This window comes from Apostichopus japonicus, chromosome 16 (genome assembly GCF_037975245.1).
Source record: "Apostichopus japonicus isolate 1M-3 chromosome 16, ASM3797524v1, whole genome shotgun sequence".
Taxonomy (NCBI): Eukaryota; Metazoa; Echinodermata; class Holothuroidea; order Aspidochirotida; family Stichopodidae; genus Apostichopus; species Apostichopus japonicus.
The window spans coordinates 639,199-659,868 of record NC_092576.1 but is presented as its reverse complement, the minus strand read 5'-3'; the positions used below and the strand labels follow the sequence as shown (position 1 = coordinate 659,868).

The 20,670-nt window shown below is 38.4% G+C and overlaps 1 protein-coding gene across 9 annotated transcripts in view; it reads left to right on the top strand.

Annotated features, from left to right (window-relative positions):
• LOC139983352 (uncharacterized) overlaps nt 1-20,670 on the top strand; it is a 28,096-nt gene extending 7,426 nt beyond the window's left edge. For 5 of the 9 annotated variants that reach the window (XR_011798621.1, XR_011798617.1, XR_011798616.1 and 2 more), the window contains 2 exons: nt 10,923-18,186; nt 18,625-20,670. Coding sequence is in view for 2 of the 9 variants with exons in the window: in XM_071996882.1 (XP_071852983.1) it covers nt 10,923-10,981; nt 11,228-11,261; nt 18,088-18,186; nt 18,625-18,658 (226 nt within the window). In the remaining 7 variants the exon portion in view is untranslated. The remainder of the gene's footprint in view (nt 1-10,922; nt 18,187-18,624) is intronic. The other 4 variants (XR_011798620.1, XM_071996883.1, XM_071996882.1 and 1 more) reach the window with 3 other exon arrangements.

Here is a 20,670-nt window from a genome sequence, read left to right as displayed (position 1 = left end):
AGTCCTGGCTAGGCTAGATTACAGACGCACAACTATTAGACTGGTTCCATTTCTCATAAAGAAACTTGTCGAAGGCATTTTTGAGTACAAGCAATTGAAATGGTTCTTCTTAAGTGAAATTTTATGCTGATTACAGAAAGTCTGGTCCCCAAGCTGAATTTTGGAAAGGAGCATGCCTAATTTGCATAAATTCAAAATGGCCGACATTTTGATGAATTTTGTGCATAACACAATATTTAAAGGACGTAAAGACTTTGTTCTTGCGTCAATACCCTTGTTTGTAAGGTCAAAGAATGCAATTATAATAATAGTTGTATCATTGGGTCATAAGTTGACCCTTAATTTGCATAAATTCAGAATAGCCACTGTTTTGATGCATAATTGAAGATTTAAAACCCTTTGAATCCTAATGTCGGATGATCCAACAAAACAAGTGATCAATTTCAACAACATTCTAGCTCCGTAACCCAGTACCCCCCCCCCCCCCCCCCAAAAAAAAGCCTGAAAACGGTAGAGCTTTTTAATCTGTAGCCAGTTAAGCATAGGCAAATTCTAGAAGATTTTACAGCAGATTTTCCAAGGAATGGGTATATGGCCAGTCTGGGGAATTTTACTACATTGCGCAATCACGGAATGACCGCACGGTGGATTCGTAATTAGTTTTCCAGTGAAAACAGCTCAAATACACGTACAAACAGTCAGAAAAAGACTGAAAAGGTCAGTATGAATGCAAGGAATAATACTAGGGTAATTATCTCAAGCTATGAAGCCAATTTCTTGGTGTTTCGGGATGAATGTCTGGTAGGTAGGCCTAAAGCCTAGTTTAGTTTAGCCTAGCCTAGTGTGTGAAGTTAATAGGCCAATGAAGTTAATAAGCCTGGTCTAGGCCTAGCTTTATGTAGGCTTAGTCAGTTATTGTGTGAGATTAATAGGCCAATGCTTTGATCGTGATTCACAACTGTTCAAACGTGATTTACGACTATTTTGAAGAATATCATGGCTCAAACATAATATTTCTGGAATCCTGACTAAATGCCCGTTGACAAAAATATCTAGTTTTAGAGTTAAAAAATAGTTTCATTAAATGCACTAAATAACTTTCGGACCACAGGGTGTCACAATATTTGATTGTTTCATCACTTTTCAGATTACCAGACTTTAAAACGTGTTGAGTTGAGAATGGATCCGGTAATTTGCTTGAAGAGACCATCTTCTGTAGACACCACGCTATGCATACTTTGCCAAGAAAGAGGCGGTAAACTTAGCAAACCCGGTACACAAGGAATGAACACTTTAACCAAAGCAACTGCAACTAGAAGAAAATCAAAGAATGATAACTTCCGGGAAGTAACTGACCGCCTTACAGGACTTTTGAACTCTGAACCAATACCAGCTTTAACATGGCACATGAAATGTTACCGTCCATATACAGACAGTACCAAACTGAAGAGATTGGAACCAATATGTAGCTCAAGCAAATCTGCAGATGATGAAGCCTCCAGCAGCACCCCTTCGCAAACCTGGTCCTCAAAACGCCGAAGTAGTGTAGCTCCAATTAACTGGAAACTTTGCATGTTTTGTCAGAAGTTTACTCAACAGAGACTTAGATCTATTATGTCGCTTGAATTAAGTGAGAGCATATTAACAGATGCTAAGTTTCATCAAACAATGGGCATTCACCTTTCTGGTATAAATGATCTAATAGCTGCAGAAGGGTAATATAATCTGGAATGCTTGGGATATTTCCGACGATCCGTAGCAAAAACTCGTTCTTCCGCTGGAACTGAATTCTCTGATGTGCCAATGGAGTGGCTCTGTACAGAACTAAGATATGCAGCAGAGAAAGGCCACGTTCTTTGCCTAGATGATGTGTGGAATCGGTACATGACAATCGCAGAGGAGTCAAATATACAGATACCGAAGTCATTTATTAGTCGCCGAGCTAATTTCACTACCAAATTGCGGTCGAAAGTTGAGGATGTCATAACCTTTGTAGTTTCAGAGGGACCTCGTTCAGAAACACGAACCGTTTTACTCCCAATAAAGTATACTGGTTCTGTAATGTATATCTGCCAATCAACCGCAGAAGCCAAGGATGACGATCTGCTAACGATACCACCGTATGTGCCTGAAGACGACACTTTTATATCTTTGGTACATGTAGCTCTGAAGATTCGTGGTGATTTGATGGCAAAAGAAGGCCACAAAGGTTTGTCAGTCAGTGAAGAAGATTCTCTGGAATGTATCCCAGATAGCCTCTATCTGTTTTTGAATCTTGTATTCAATGGTACCACTCAGCTTGAAAATGAAAACATAGGCGAAGGAGAGAGAGAGAATACAATGAAGCAAAGCATATTAAGTACAGCTCAAGATATTGTGTATGTTGCAAGTGGAGGCAAAAAGTGGACACCAAAACACATTGGTCTAGCCAGTACACTTCATCAGGCAACACGGTCCAAAGTTCTGGTAGATTTATTTCACAAGGCTGGTCACACACTAAGCTATAAGCAAGTTCTGCAATTAGATACAGCATTGGCAGAAAGTACCCTGAAGTCGATGGATCCACAAACTGGAGCTGTTATGCCTCCAAACATTATGCAAGACAGATTTATGCACTTCACAGCCGATAATATCGACATTCTCGACGAGACTCTAGATGGAAAAAACACTTTCCATGCCACCCAGATGGCAGTATGGCAGCGAGGGCCATCAAATGATGTTCGCCTTAACGACATTACACGATCAAGCACAAGTAGCCAGACGTTAAAAGTGCCAGATGCAATGGATACCTTGATCCCCGTTAGTAAACCTGTTCAAAAGACAGAGCCAGTGTTACCGGAATGCTGCGAACAAGACATCGTTCTAGAACAGTCAGAGTGTGCGACAAAGTGTGCCAGAGAAGCATTTGCTACCGACCTGACATTCAACATTTTGCGGCAAAGAGGGACAGTTACTTCCAGCTGGACAGTTTTCAACGAAAAAATTTCCTCTCAGTCTCAACCAATGACTTCAGTCGGCTATATGCCTATAATCCAGGCTCCAGCTCATGAATATGACACTCTCAATACAGTTGTTCGTAGGTGCTTCCAAGTCTCCGCACATGCAGGGCAGGAGTTTACAGTTCTTACTGTTGACCAAGCCTTATACTGCAAGCTAATGGAGCTCAAATGGGCCCACCCAGAAGAGTATAAGAACCTCATACCACGACTAGGAGGGCTTCATATATCAATGAACTTTCTCAACGTCATTGGAACACATATGGAGGGCTCAGGATTAGCAGAGGTATGGATAGAGGCAGGTATATTTGGACAAAATACTGCCCAACAGGCAATGAATGGTAAGAGCTACAACAAGGCCACGAGGGCCCATAAACTGACAGTTCAGGCTTTGTGGCGTTTGCTAGGGCCAAGTATTCCACACCATATTGACGCTACTGACAAGCAAATGTATGGTGACATTTCACAGGCTGATACACAAGACCTGATAGGAATTCTCAACAGTCAGTCATTCGGTAGAATAATGGAAAATTTTGAAGAAAAGAGACGAGAGGAGAATGTCAACTTTGACTTCTGGTGGAAATACATAAAAATGGTTGAGACTCTCCTTATGATCACACTTGCCCAGCGTGATGGTGTATGGGATCTGCACCTGTTTGCCTTCCGTGAGATGTTGCCCTACTTTCTTAGGTATGACCACTATAATTATGGGCGTTGGGGTCCCGTGTATCTTGCAGAGATGTCGCAGTTGCCAGCAGATGTATTAACTGAGTTTCAGCGGGGAAACTTTGTTGTGAAGGGATCAAATCGCCGATTCAATCAAGTTGATCCTGATCAAGCGCAGGAATGGTTGAACGGAACGGGAAAGCGTGGTGGTGGAATAGTTGGAATTACCAAGACAAGTTCTGCACTCACTCGCTGGGCTCTTTCTTACAATCTACGTTCACCTATTGCATTGGAAACCAGAAGGATGTATCACATGAGTCACACGGACCGGCATTGTCGAAATGAAGAAATGCCTAGCCGCCAGGAGAAAGGCAACACTGATGAGCAGTCCCTCGTGTCTGTATTTCAACGATTCAAGGTTTTTGATCCTACTGTCCAGCCAACTGCTCTTCAAAGCATTGTGACGAAAGATCTGGCTGATGAACAAATTCAAGACTCGTTGTTAAATGCTCAGACCTATGGCAAGCAGCAGCTGCAGGAATTTGTCAAAGACAGACTTGTGATAGATCTAAATAAGTCCTCACCCAATAAATCACTTTATGACCCTATCACTAAAAACAATGCACCGACTTTTGAAACCCTGTACGAGGTCAAGATATCGGGTAGTGACAAGGATAAAACAAAGATCCTGAAGACCGACAGGAACATCTTGCAACGTCTCATCATTGCATATGCAGGAGGGCGCAAAGTGGATCTTGATACTGTTCTGAAGCATGAACTGATGCCTGTACCACTCGCCCTTGCCAATGTTAATGGTACGCTTAGGACAGGGAACAAAGCAATCCTAGCCGACGTAATAACAGCGGAAGTCGAATGCCCTGCAAATATTGATTTCAACAAAAGTACTGCTTGCTTGGTGATAGATGGGCAGGTCAGAGTAATTGCTGTCGGCAAGCCAACTAATGCTAAGACGTTTGGAGACCTAGCAGATGAGTTTACAAAGTCTATATATCAATCGGGTTCTAACTATTGTAGAATAGATGTGGTATTTGATAGATATCGTGAAGAGTCAATCAAATCTATGACACGACAAAGGCGCTCTAAAACCATAAGACCAATACGACGCGTAATTGAAGGTAGAGATGTCCCTCTCCCAAGCTCATGGTCCAATTTCATATCCTCACCAGACAACAAGTCAGATCTTGCGAGGTTTCTTTCCGAGCAACTCTTAGAAAATGCTCCACCCGATAAGGAGGTGGTTGTAGCTGGTGGATTTGAGAATGAACAGGAGTTAAAATCTTCTCACACAGCAACTAACATCATGCCTCTCAGAGCGTCTCACGAAGAAGTAGATACTAGACTTGTCCTGCACGCAGTCAACATCCCTTTTGACACAGTTGTGGTTTCAGCACAAGACACCGATGTCCTTCTGCTCTTGGTTGCACATTTTCACCGTGTCCAGTGCAACCACTTATGGATGATGGCTGGAACGAAGAAGAAAAGGAAGTACATTCCTGTTGATGCCGTTCGTCAAAAATTGCCGACTGGTTCTGAAAATGCCTTACTTCCATTCCACGCACTAACAGGGTGCGACACAACTTCTTACTTCTTTGGTCACACAAAGAAAACAGCATGGAGAGTGTTTGCTACCCATTTTGAACTACTGAGTAGTCTTGGTGAAGGCTTGTTAAATGCAGATAAGATATCATCCACAGAAAAGTTTGTATCCCTCATGTATGGTGTTGACACAGCTTCGGTAGATACTGCACGTCGAATCATGTTTGAGAAGGCCAAAAAACATGAGTGTTTGCCTCCGACCAGTAATTCGCTACATCATCATATCCAGCGTGTACACTTTCAAACCATGGTATGGAAAGAAGCTCACTGCCCAACACCTGATCTACCAGATCCAGCTGATATGGGTTGGAAGCGAGGAGATACAGGATTGCGACCCATTCTGATGACTCTGGATCCCATTCCCGACGTCTGTGTGGAACTGATTTCTTGCGGATGTACAACAGCATGTAATACCATGCAGTGCAAGTGCAGAAAGGCACGTATTCCTTGCATTGGCCAATGTGGCTGTAGAAAACGTGGACCCGAATGCTTCAACGTAAGAGACAATTAATTGGTGGTTATTCAGAGACATAAATTTCATCCGTAAGTAAATGATCAATGAATTCTTTATGTTCCAATGTAATGTAAAAAGTATAAATTATCATTTTTAAACTCTAGAAACCGTTTTTGGCAAAAAGCGACATTAATCTAAACCCGAGAAAGACAGATTAGATAACTTTTAGAATGGCGTATTGTTGAACTTGTGCAAGATAGGTGTGAGCATATTACCCAATGATATAATTACGGTTATAAATGAATTTTTTGACACTGAAAACCTAGGTATAGACACAACAATGAAGTCTCTACGGGTCTTGAATCTTGAGTTATGCATCAAAGCATCAAATTGGCGGCCATTTTGCATTTATGCAAATTAAGTGTAAACATTTATCATCCAATCATACAACTAATGTTATAAACGTACTCTTTGACTCTGAAAACATAGGTATAGACACAAGAACGAAGTCTCTACGAGTCTTGACTCTTGAGTTATACACCAAAATCATAAAGTTGTCGGCCATTTTGAATTTATGCAAATTAGACACATTTTCCCTCAAAATTCAGCTTGGGGACCAGGCTTTTTGAAATCAGCATAAAATTTTCATAGAGAAACAATATTTCAATTGCTTGTACTCAAAAATGCCTTCGTCATCATTTTAGGGGGATCTTTATGAGAATTGGAACCAGTCTATATAGCATCAGGCCTACATTAATAGATCCTTCAATTAAATAGAGTAGGCCTACACATAAAATGACGATTTATGCTTCACTGATCTTTTCAGGTTTGCCAAAAGTAGTTGTACCAGAGGTCATTGTCTTAAACTCCAGAAGTTACAAAGTAGGATTAATATTCGGCATAACTTTTACTCTAAAGTCTAATACAAGGGTTGTGAATGAATGGGATGGTTTGCCTGAGAAGGTTGAATTGCAAGTAGTGTGAATGGGTTTAAGAATACTTTGGATGAGTACATTAAGCATTGTAATTGGGTATGACATTTGATGTCCTCGGTTTTATTCCTCTCATATAGCCTTAGGGTCCTTAATGGGGACTTGAGTGTCTCTCCTGGTCTTTTTTTCTACTAAACTAAACTATATACTTGAGTGTAGGAGTTAGCAATAGTTGGGAGTCTGTGAGCAAACCTAAGACTGATATTGTGGTGTTAATTTCTCAGGAATGTAGTACTAGGCTATAGTAGGTACAATAGATTGAATGGGTCTGTCGAGAAAAGAAACCCTGCAACAACTGAATACTGGTGTATGTTGTAGCTTATGTATTTTCCATTAACATATATACTATACGGTCATGTCCTTAATAAGGTTTCATGGGTCACACTGACATAGTGTGCCTACTTGTCAGTTCTGTCAACTGAGCACAGGGCTGATGACATCATTCAGTTTGTTATTATGCACACAGCAAATGGCCATAATGATAATTATTAATTGTTACTTATTCTTCATACTGCCCTTACTGGCCTTACCTGAACAGTGATGTATCAAAATGCAAGAAGTCATTAAGCTTTTCATTTAAGAATCGTTTCAGCCTGTGCTATTTCAATCATATGATTGGCATGTTTCCACAGGGTTACATAGCTTATCAAAATGGAGCTGTTCTGTAAAGCAAGAAAATCACACATATGCATGCATACAAACACACTCTTATAACAATTTCTGAATATCTTTTCAGCTGCCCAAAGGTACTGGAATGCAAGCTCTGTTGGGTGAATTAAACAACCCTCATTGTACTCTTTTATTATGGTCGGCTTAGCTGGAACCAGCAATGATGGTGATGTGGATTTGACAGTACCTAAACAAGAATTCAATAGCTGCTTTGTGTTGAAGTGGGTTCAACTTGCTCAAGGCCATGACAGGATGACGACTCGACATCATGATGAATTATCTGTTGCAGAGCTCTATATACCAGGCAGTTGTTAAAACATCCATTGGGTGACCCTCACAGTCTACCAGGCACTGCATCGCAGAAGCAAAATGCAAAATGAAGTGTGTGTGATACCTCCATCTTATGAGAGTGGGATGGTGTAAGTGTGGCCTCTGTCAATTTGGCTTCAAGTCTTTGTTTTCTTGAAAGCTGAGAAGATCTTTCAGCTGTTTCACACTGACCTCTGTACTTGACAATTCATGTGTATTTGCCAGCTCAGGAGGAAGCCAGGTTAATTACATTAACCAATGCTGACTTTTTTTGGACATGTGGTACATCTGCAAGGAGGTGAAGGAAGCAGTTGGAGTTGCATGGATGTGGAATCACACCACCATTGATCCCAGAAAATACACACACAGCTTGCTACCATCTGTAAATAGACATTAGTGTACAGTCAATACAAACATCACGGTCTTTACCCACAACACAGTGCACATAGCAGCGTGGACATCTCAGGTCTAGATAAAAGATAACAAGGTATCAGGTTTCATTACTGTCTGCATTTTGTAGTGACACAAAAAAAACTTCACTTGCAAGCAATGGAAAGTAAACTTTTTCAGAGTGCGGCATGCGGTTTAGGGCGAGTCTTCAATACCTTTAAATATACTGCATTGGTTGTTGTCACTTGATCATTTGCTTGTTTGTGAGCTAAACAGCTTAAATAATATGTCAAAAATAATACAAACTTTCAAATTGCCAGATATTTACTTGCTCAAAATCATTATCCAATCATGATTTGTTGCTATCCTTGAGTCCATTATTCAGATTATGAGGCAGATTCCCTTCAACTCTCCATGATGAAGGTAAAACCTTATATCTTAACCAACTGCCATTGAGTGTCCATTTTGAAAGATTCAAATACACAAGTGCATTGATTAAAACAAAGACTTTATTGCTGTGGTTGCAGGAACTGGATTTCAGTCTAATAGTCACTGGCCAGGTTCGTCTTTATCACAGTCTGCTAACAGTGGCTTTTTATGTTAGGAGTTTTTCTTCAGAGCACATGTCACCTTTGATTTGTAAAAAAAGTCCTGAAATTCAGGGAGTTAAAATTTACTGTCTAAAGATAATTTTAGAATGATTTTTATAAACTTCAATCGTCAATGTGGGTGTCAATTTGGGGAATAAGGAGTTACTGATGCAATGAGTTTCTGGCATAAGTGCATTTATAATGTGTTAAAACTTGAAAGGTGTATCATACTGCATCCCCCCCCCTCTTAATTTGCACTCCGTTGGAATGCACAGTTTTGCTTCTTAGTGAAATACCAGTTAACACTAAATTTCAAATCAATTCAAGTCTTGCTTTAAAACAGTTAAACGAAACGAGGCATTGCCCAAGCTAGGCCTACGCAATATTTTGAACATTTCTTTATCAACATGTGGTGACAGGGCTCTTAAGATAATTCAGTGACCAAGACAAGAGTGTAGGGTAGTCTTTGCAATAAGCATAACTAAGGCTAGGCTACCAGTACCATAATCAGCCTTGGCCTAGTGGTCTTTGAAATGTAGCCTAGGCCCCTGCTACTTTTATAAATGAAGTTGACTGCATCCAAATTAAACCAAGGCCTAGGCTATACTTTTGAAGAAGAAAACATTAGGCTGAATTCATGTTAGCCTAAAAAGGCTAGGCCAATGCTGACAATTAACACAAACCAAGATCATTTAACCATTTGGGCACTTGTTTATGGCATACTAAAAGGGTCTATATAATTAGGCCTGTATGTGTACACAACCCACAAGTTGCCAATGAGTATAGACCTAGCCTAACTAGTTTAGGCCTAGGCTACTTTGTTTTCCTTAGGCCTAGTTTAATTGGGCCTTATACTGTGCCATATTATGTAATGTGCTATAACAGTTGTAGTAATAGCAAGAATGGTCCAGGTCCAACTAAGCCCAGGCTTAACTTATGCTTCGGGCTTAACTTAGGATTAGGGCTTTACGTTATGCCTAGCCCACCCTTTTACATTAAACTGAAAGTTATACTTTTTTAGGCTAGGCATAGCCTAGGCATACAATAACTAGGAATTAGGATAACTATATGTGCGACTGAAACTGCAATGCCTTTGATTAGGAGAGCTGGCATAATGAAATCGAATTTTTGGATCGTAAAACGAGAGAGAATAGCCATGAATGTAATTACAGAAACCAGTCTGAACGTAAAATTCTCGCATTGCTTGTACATTACTCGTATTACACTAGGGCCTATGGCTATGGGCCTAGGCTACACAAACTTTTTTCATTAGATCTCCATCTTGTTCTTTCTACTTCCAAAAAAAATCCTCTTCTTTTATGGTCAGTCGGAAAATCAAACATCAATATCCATGTTCTGACCGATTGCAGCATCCCCAGCACCATTTCTTTCATAATTTCGTACTTTTTTCGTGTACACAAACGATAGTCTATACACTGTGAATATGCGTGTCGCCTGCTATAAAGTTTTCAAGTGGACCTATTTTACCACTCTGTGTGGGCGCTGTCCCTCTCGACCAATCCAAATCGGTTACATGGTTGGCCAAACTCTCTCTATATACGGCTCTGGTTACAACTACTTGAAAATATTTTTGGGTATTTTTTTTTCTATCAAAGAGCTTGCTCATAGAGCTGCATAATATCTGCATTTTCATCGAATATGAGCTATTTTAAGGATTTATTTACTATAATCGATGATCAATGCAGTTATAATATATAAGATTAAACTGTAACACATCCAAACCTGTCTATTTACAGCGTTTTTAAGGAGAAGAACGTGGTCTTTAAATGCTTTGTCTTTTTAAATTCTTGCTAAATAATTGCTTTTAGCAATATTTAATTATAACTATTAATATTATTAAATTTGGAGAAGGATGTTACTTAATTATTTTAGTACCTGCAATATATCCACAGCTCGAAGAAACAGCTAGAAACATGACGTCTTGCTTTTAAAAGAAGCAAATAAGTCTACAATCAACTATAAATTAAATGATGTCATTTTTTCATTGTCTAAATCTCGTCTAGGTTTTCCACTTTTTGGTGGCTACTACTGTTATGAGTGACAAAATTGTTAAAATAATGTGTATCTATTTTAGCCAATGTAATGATGAAAGTAAAAGTGATATTTGTACAGAGGCTAAACCAATTAATCACCCGAGTTTAAAACTTTATTAACCATTAAGAGGTGATACTTTCTTTCTTTTTTTCTAACGATAATCGTCTTTGCTTCTATTTCACAGATCAGTGCGTGATGATGATGACACGTCTTGTGGAAATGACATGACTCTGAATTCACGAGGTAATCTAGGTTAATAGTTCTCTTGCAATCTTGATATAAAAGTAAGAATGTGCAATCACACTAACACGATTACATTCACGTTGGACACATGTCTTCATTATTTTTAAAGCAAGTTGTCCAACAGCCTGACGGACAAGGTAATCAGTACCAAATTATAAAATAAGAGGACATTATTTAGTTGATTTATTTAACGACAGGCACTAAAAGTCTGTATTGTAACTGGTCTAATGTTATCTTTTCTTCTAGTAAAAGATGGCGATCATGAATATCAAATTTGCGGGTAAAATTTCTCATTTCCATCTGGTGTTCTTTGACAATGTTTTATTATCAAACAAATTTTAAGACAGTAGCCTTCGCTAAGAAACAGAGATACACACAATTAGTTTAATTTTTTTTTACTTACGGTTGCACAATGGGTGTGTGCGTGTGTGGGTGTGTATGTAACACTTGCTTGGGTACACTGTAATTCAACAAAAAACTTAACTCAAACTTGGTATTTAGATCCGACAGAGTGAGAAGTTGTGCCCTATCGTTTTCGGTGCCTGTAAAGGTCACCAAAGGTCAGTAAGGGGCCAAATACCAAAATAATAAACAAAGCAATAACTTCCATTGACAGGGTCCGAAAGTTTTATTTTGGAACTAGTTGTAAATGGGATTGTTTTTAAATATAACAGTTGTGATAAAGAAGGTCAACAAAGGTCAATTAGGGGTCAATACTAGTATTTTTGCGATAACTTGAGAACAAATGTCCGTCAATGTTGGGAGTTGCGCTATTGTAATCCATTTGTCGACCCGCATCTTTGTGATCTTTGACCTTAGGTTGACCTCTGGTGACTTGTATAAGTTTCTTTGGTTATTTGAATTTTTGTGGCTATTCAGATCGCAAATGGTCTTCCGATCAAAATTGTCCATGGTTGACCCCTGTGCGAAATTCATGCGCAAAGTTATCAGAGGTCAATGTCAATATTCTTTTGGTTTTGAGAGATGGACCTCTGTCGACATCACGTGATTTTGGAATAGCGCCTCCAGTAACCTGTATTAGTTTTTGCTTTAAGTTGAAGTTTTGTCACCATATTTTAATTGTCCATGGGTTGACTCCTGTGCAACCAAAGTTATTAAGTACAGTTATGATGATTCTGCAATTTCTTATAAACAAATCTAACAAAAGTCAACAGATTCTCAAACGGAACAATCATTGATTTGTGATATTTATAGCAATAATATTGTGTGGACATTAAACCCGGAAATAACAATATTAGGATAGTGCTTAGTCCTTATAAGCAAGGAACCATAGTGCCCTTGGGCTCTTGTTTAAGAATAAGTTTATTTTACCTTGGTCCTTGACACATTACAGTGTTATTCATGCTATTCCTGGTAATTGAAAAGGGAAGACAATAACAGTCTGCAGGAGAATAGGGAGGGTTCACAGTTCTTTAGGATTCATTGTTATCCGTCCTTATCTCGTAATATTGTCGCAGCATTTTAATTCAAAAGTTTGTCTCTCCTCCAAAGGCAGTTTCTCAATGGAATAATAGTTTTACTCTTAATGACAAACAATGACGTGATATCTTTCTTATTTCATTTAAATCTCTTAGGCAGTGTAAGCTTCATTTACAGTTTCGTTTCATTTATTGGATCCTAAGTGCACATGTTTGCGGCGAAAAAGATGAAAGACGTCAACATATTTTCTGGGAATGCAAAGTTACTTCTAAGTCATTGCAAAGTCAGTTCTTGATGTCGAGCAGGCAGTTCTTGATAGACAGTTCTGTTTTTTTTTTCAAAACAAGACTTATTCTTTGGTTATAAGCTTACTCTCAAACATCCGAATAACTTTCTCATTTTTCATGCGAAGTACTTGATATTTCACACAAAAAAAAACTCTGGGCAGTATTTTTAAGGTTATGTATTTCCTTTTCAAATTTAAGTTCTACTTACAACTTAAATATTATCTTTTTAATAGTAAGCCTTATCCTCCGATTTCTCTTCACGATTTAGAAACTGTTTTTAGTAAAAAGGATTTCATTTTCAGTTAGCACCCTTTGCATAGGGGCTCATTGCTTGTTTGGTTTCCTGTTAGTATTTCTACGTAATGGTACGTAATCTGTATATTTAAATAGTATTACTGTACGTTTTGTATTCTGTGCAGTTGAACTGTGTAATGAACTGAGTAATGATGTGTGCTATAAAAGATATATTAGGCAATGATTGAGTTGTATTGTAATACTAAAAAACTCACTAAATTAACATATCTATTTGTTTAAAAGTTAATGAGTCAGTAAAGAGATAGAAGATTATTATGATGATTATGATAATTGTTATTATGATTATGGTCACGGTCGTCGTCGTCATCATTATTATTTTATTACGATGATAATCGTAACCTTTGCAATTATGATGACATATGTCTGTATGGGCTGGAGGAAGGGAGGGTGCGTTTGTTACGCCCAGCTTGTAAACACGATATCTGAAGAAGGGAAGGTCGGACCAACTTCATATTTGGTGTGTAGATGAACCACATTAAGATAATATGTATGATATAATATTCTTTAATGACCATTAAAGGAATTGGCATTCACTCCAACTCAGTAAAACAGACAATAAAACAATCATAAATACATTGAAAAACATAAAAATCTGATTCCTAAAACGAAAAATTAAGACTACTACGTCCATGTTCTGACACATAAAATTGGCCTATTTCCTACATAATACATTGGCAAGATTGAGAATAGCCCTTTGCAAGAAAGAACGCCTGTATCTCTCCGTTCGGTATCTCATGATAATTAGTCTGCCTGTTTGATTGCTGTAATCTACCCGATGCCACAGAGGATGTTGGGATGACATGATTGACTTCATATTACTCTGTAATACTCTGACAAGCAACTCATCTACTGAACTGAGGTCCTGTGACCGACAAACTTTCATTGCTTTAGAAACTAGTCTATATAACTTGGTCATGTCTCTAGCAGTAGTATTTCCATCCCACGCGGCTGAACAGAATGTAATGGTGGTCTTGATTGCCGATTTTAATATAGAACAGAGAAATGAGAGTCGTGTCTAGTCTGAATGAATTAAGTTTCCGTAATAGGAACATACGCTGATTAGTGTTTGCTAGAGCACGTTTTGCATGTTCATCCCACTTCAATTTATCAGTGATTTATACTCCCAGGTATTTATAAGATTGCACTTGTTCTACTGGTTCATTTCAAAGGTCAATTCTCTCGATTCGGTGCCTACTACGTCGAAAATCAATGACAAGCTCCTTTGTTTTAGACACATTTAGTTGTAATCTGTTTTCATCACACCAATTTTTGAAGGTGGATATTTCTTGCCTATACCCGGCAAATTAATAATATGCGTGTTAGGTTGTGTGCTACGACAGGTAGAAGTATAAAGGGTAAATAGAACAGGTGATACTTCGTCATGTTATACTTAATATCATAGTCGCACACTTTGTCAACTAAGATGTGCGGAAGGATGGTGTTGATTGCAGATGAAATTCTACAAATAAAACTCTAAATGTCTGTATATGGAGTCAACAAAGAATAAAATAGCATCTTCTACGGAGCGTTTTTTCTGTATCCAAACTGATGAGGATCTTCATAAAGAAGTGATTTGAGAGCGTAATCTTGGAATCACGAGTCGTTCCAAAATATCATAGGGATCGAGGTGAGTGCCTGCACTGGTCTTAGGTCATTTAGCACACTGTATGCAGGTTTTTTAGGGACCTGCACCAAGTGGGAAGTTTTCCAGGAGGCTGGGACATGATGAGATAGTAGAGACATTAAAAAATAGCGGGAAACATGTTCCCGTCTTGCCGGAAACTTGATACGACTCCCACTAACTGAGTTGGGTGCTACTTAGCCCGTCTGGCGGGAAACTTGACACTTATGAAACCTCCATCACTCCCAGCATCCAGCATCCTTAGCTGTGGCCCTGAGCTGAAAGTGAAAAATGTACTTGTTACTTTGGCACCATTTTTAAAAGGCATTTTAGCAGATTTTGTTCTCCTACCTGGCGCTTTTCCTGACCCTTACCCTCACGGGAAAAATGTTCCCTTCTTGCGGGAAACTTGAGACGACTCCCACTAACCTGAGTTGGGTGCTGCTTAGACCGTCTGGCGGGAAACTTGACACGACTACCACTACCTCAGTTCGGTACAACTTAGCCCCTCTGGCGGGAAATATGTTCCCGTCTTGCGAGAAACGTGAGACGACTCCAACTAACTGAGTTGGGTGCTACTTAGCCCGTCTGGCTGGAAACTTGACACCTCTGAAACCTTCATCACTCCCAGCATCCAGCAAGCTTTAGCACTTAGCTGTGGCCCTGAGTTGAAAGAGAAAATGTACTTGTTACTTTGGCACCAATTTTAAAAGGCATTTTGGCAGATTTCGGGGCCAAAAAAAGCTCAGGAAAACAGTGTGCTCTGCCCAGATCTTGAATGAGGTCGCTGTTCCAAAATCGTTGTAGCAGACCGTATTTTCTCATTTTGTCATTAAAACCCCATTCACTCACAAAGTCTAGCTAAACGCTACCCATCACTGGATACTAGCTGACAAGTTGGCCTTGCTACCGTGCAGCTGTTTTGCTACGAGAACCGGAAGTTTTCGTCACTTATAAACAAACAAACCTCTTTACTTAAAGGATCTATACAATGAATTCGAGAGAAGAATCGCTTGATGGGATCTAAATGCTGTGTGCAAATCATCCCTATGGCAACACACTGAAACTCGACTCCCAGTAGTGTAAACAATGTAGACAGATACTGATATACATGACACAGTAGTATACACGCAGGATGTACAATATATATATGCACACTGATCTTCAGTACTGTATGTAGCCTGTGTGCTAGGCCTGTAACGTTAGTTAGGCCTTACAACTTACATTCAGGTAATCTTAATTAGTGTCACTGTCAGGACACATGGTAAAAGTATCTGTAATACTGTGACTATAGCCAAAGGCTTGGCCTGAATATCTGATATGGGCCTAATGTAGCTGTATCTAGTCTAGACTATAGTGAACTGCAGCCACCACGGTCAGCTAGGGTATTCAACAAGGACTCGGAGTTGGATAGGAATATAAAGTATTACTAGGCTACTCCTTACTAACCTAATTTTGTGCAGCTATGGAATCAATTTAACTGTTACTGCGCGAATCTTTTATCCAGTTTCAAAGGACTTTCGTGTCTATAACTTCTTACCTGCCAAAATTTCTTACAAAATAATACCTGTGTTTATTAGTGCAGTTAACATCACTGTTAGCCTTACATTTCTACAAATGGCAAAGATACCTTATTTCGTTCATGGTATTTTGCGTCCTCCAAAAGTCCACAAGAAGATAAATGAATTGATGTTGACCTACTCATTATACGAACATTTGATAGGCCTTCCCAATATCATAGATCTATGACAGGCAGCATATCACAGATCAAAGTACTAGGTAGCAATTTGTATTTTCTGTTGGTTTTGCTTACTTTGAAAAAAGGGTAAAGCCTGGTCCACGTGCTTTATAGAAGCATAAAGAAAGTGAAAATTTTTTCAAGTTTTACAAAATAATATTTACATCAGGAGTCATCATTTTGAAGGAAAAGGATGCAGGTACATGTGGTTAAAATATATGCCTTAATAGCGAGGAGCAAACATTTGGGTGCATATAGTTAGGGAACATAGACTAGTAGTAGTCTGTAGGTGACTAAGGACAGGCCTAACTTCATAACTAAAGTGACTTCTTTTTTCCAGTGCTGACTAATGTATAATTGACTCATGGCCCTTTGAAAATTCAGAAATTATGATTGATATATAATTGAAACATTGCTTGATGAAAATGCAGGAAGTATGACCAAACTCAATGCAGCACTACTACTCACCCTTAGATATAAGCACCTACTGTACAAAACTAATGGAAAGAAGATGGTGTTTTCTTGCCTTCTCCTACTCCCCAGGAGACTAACACTCTAAAATCAGCCAAAAGACCTCCGAACAAAACAATGTTCCAAAGAATGGACATTTTGCGGTTAACTCCCAGCATATGATTCTGCCTATAAGTGTAGCTTATGAAATAATAAGTAAGCAACAAGAAAGTTTTTAGCAGAATTTTTGCAAAAGCAAACTTTAAAAGTGTTCATAATGGTGAAGAATAAGTATCAGATTGCAAAAATGGTTAGGCTTGTATATTACAATGGACATTATAGAATAATTTAACATACATGTGCATGAATTTAGGATAGTTAACGATACTATTTACTTGGTTGAAAGGCCAACTGAACTAATTTCCTGTTTGTCCTATGCATGCATTGAAAGGTAGGTACTGTACTTCCACCACATTCACTCTCCTAGTTTCCTTTATAGATCTAGTTATTTTGCTTAAGTTGGTATGTAGCTAGGCTAAGCTTGATTCTAAGGTCAGTGAAACCCAGCATACTGTAGAAAGTCACATTCTGTTTTGGTACTTTATTTAGTCTGCACTATATACAACTATCTACAACATCTGTATTGAGAGCATTGACAGGAAGTCATCCTACATATAAACTACCTTCAGTACATAGAGTTACAGTAGTCTCTTGTTAGCAGTATAAAGTCATGTTAGCTCATTAGCTGATAAGAATGAATAGCCCATGTGACACCTGGAAGTCCTTCCTCTCCTTAAGGAGAATGATATATTATTGTGGGATGGTGAGCCACTTCCTGGACATCCAGCCCAGGTGGCCCTTTATCAGAGTGAATTTAGAAAGTCAGGACAATACATCCAGAAGTAGCATTGCATCATGGTTCCTTAATGCCCCATGCCAAAACCTAAAAGCCCTGTCATGGTAACAGTGGTGTGCATGAACATCCTTTAACTACCCTGCCAGCTGACATATAATTTTTTAGAATAATGGCTCATGACGGTCTGTGAATAATTGTTGAATTCTTGCCAAAAGGTCAATAGTTTGATGGAAATGTTGTGTGTGTGTATTTGTGTACATGGTAAGACAACTGCTTGCAAACACAATTACTGCAAAGGTAAATATTAAAATATTTCTGGCAAAGAAACCCTGATAAAAGTTTGCATAATCAAACTTCTTATGTAACATATGACCCCAACTTTTTCATTCTTTATCACAGCTACGTTGGATACTGTATGTGGCGAGAAAGTACTTGGCAGCCATCGATTTCAACTTTCACAGAAACCGTCCCAAACAAAGATGGAGATGGGAATGATGAGTTAGTGTTTCTGTTTATGCCCACATTATATGCTTATTTAATATGTGTAGTGAATGGCATTAGATGTACAACCCATTTAAAATGATACCTTTTAGGCACACTTCTGACTCACTTCACAACAGAATATTTACATTATTACCATATATGCAATTGGTGGTTTGTGGATTCATTTATGTCTTAAACCAGAGGTTAAATGCATAACTAAATTCAAACACTTCCAAGGTATTTACCTTGTACATGAACATACAGTTCTACACTCCTTTTGATGATGTTAATTGTTTCTAGGTAGTATTTCATAGTGAAAACAATCAAGATTTAATTGACAGCAGCCTTAGAGCTTTATATGAAGGTATTTGTTAAAATACCCTGTGAGTTGATTATCTGGAGGTGAACAAAGGAATATGCAAATCACAACCACCTCTTATGATTTCTTTTCAGGGTCAAGGTGAAGTACTCCACAGCCCCCAAATAATGGCATCCGGTACCTGTGAAAGAGCCCAAAACCTATGGATACATTCTGCATTTCTGGAGAACATTGTGAAAGTTCTGGTAGTTAATCTATGTTCATCCAAACAGGCTTGAAAAACCCTACTTGATGAACCGAAAAATTATACCAAGAGTGTCCACCGTCCATAAGCCAATAATTGAAGACTTTACATGCAGAGCCAATATAAGAGTGGGTTTACACATAATCAATGGGTGTAGATTCTTAAGCTCATTTCCACAAATATATGATATGATTAATTAAACATAAAACAGTGTAAGTAAAATTATTATTGGCAGTTAAAAGATGGTAGAATGTTTGACAAAAGAACATTCAACTATAATTTGCTATTTTTTTATCCCATTCGTTATCACAGCTTGCATTAGACCAAATGTTATGGATGTAAGCTCTTTAATTTCACAGGAGATAATATACTGCAAGCAAACATCAAACATCGTTATAAAATTGACGCCAATAAAATTTAATCTCACCAACTGAAGTCACCAAAATGGTATAAAATTTCTGAAATTGTGCGTATAGTACATTTCTGGTGAAAGTGAGACACGTGAGGCAGTTTTTGTGGACATATCGGCGAGGTATGGATAGTTGCTTTGGAAGAAAAACTACCCAATTTTCCACAACTACCTATCCTTTGTTTTTTTAAAGCTGTTCATGCATATGACATTGAGAAGTAAAGCCTCTATAGGTCAATTGATAAGGCCTACATATGTCAAAATAAGCATGTCTAGCATGTATTGTCTTTCCTTAAACAATACCTGGCCCTTTCCGTACCCTCAAAGAAAGTTATATCACAATCCATGATATGCATTGAAAAACATAAATGTTTCTTAATTTGAATATGTTTTTCTAAAATATGCCAACTTTAATTCCTGTGTAGTGACAATCCTCTGATGGAAACATGTTCCTTATGCACCAAACTGCACAGGATGGGAAGACTACATTATTGTAACGTCCAGTTCTGACGGCTTTCCAGTAAATAAAGGACCTATGTGCAGTGTACCTGTAGGTACTATTACATGTCCTGTGTCCCAGTGTCAGTAGGTCATATCTTTGGACCATTGCCAGATTCAAAGCTTCAGGTCCATTATTAATGACCGAAAATGAACGTTTGTTTAATGTAGGAAGCAATTGTCTTGACATATGATCTGCTTGGTTCTCGAGTTCTAAATGAATGTTATGAAGGGGCCCTTGCAACCCTAATCTCAAATATAAATTAGCATGTAAAACTAGCACAATTATTGCAACCACTATAATATTATTTAGCAATTATTGTCCGCCAATACTCATAGCTAGTACAGTAACTAGGTACAGTACCTCTTGATTACAGTTACACCTCTTTTTAAATGACTCCAATTCGTCATTAAGATAACGAAGAAAGGCCATGTTCGGGTATATTCGTAGACCTACTTATAGCAAAAATTACTAGATACGACTTCATTTTAAAATCACTTATTAAAGAACTCGCACTCAATTATTGGATACAGCAACTACTCTCCCATAACCGTGCATCAGTAATTACTACTTTGTGTTCCTAACATGTGTTACAGGATGTGATGAATTCGCTAAAAAGACTCACATTGGTGTTGTCATATATATACATTCTTAAAAGTTCACTAAATTATAAGATCACTTCTCCAAAATAAAATATGATTTATTGATATTGTGTGTAACATATGCCTAAAAAAATGTATGGCAAGTTGTTAATTCAATCACACCCTACTATCAGCCTCGTCGTTATTGTAAAATGTTCACAAAATAAAATAAATATGGGGATTAGGGGGAGGCATTAAACCCAGTTCAATCTCCCACAATGGATCCATCGCAAGGTTTCACAATAGAAAGAAAGTTTCAGTCAGATCTGGTAAGTTAAGTTCATTACACTGTTCCCGCAGTAGGCTATACTCTGACAAAAAGATGGTAGGAAAAATTGTACCAATTATTAGTGCCGGACTGGTTGCCGGGTGTAGTTGGTAAGCACC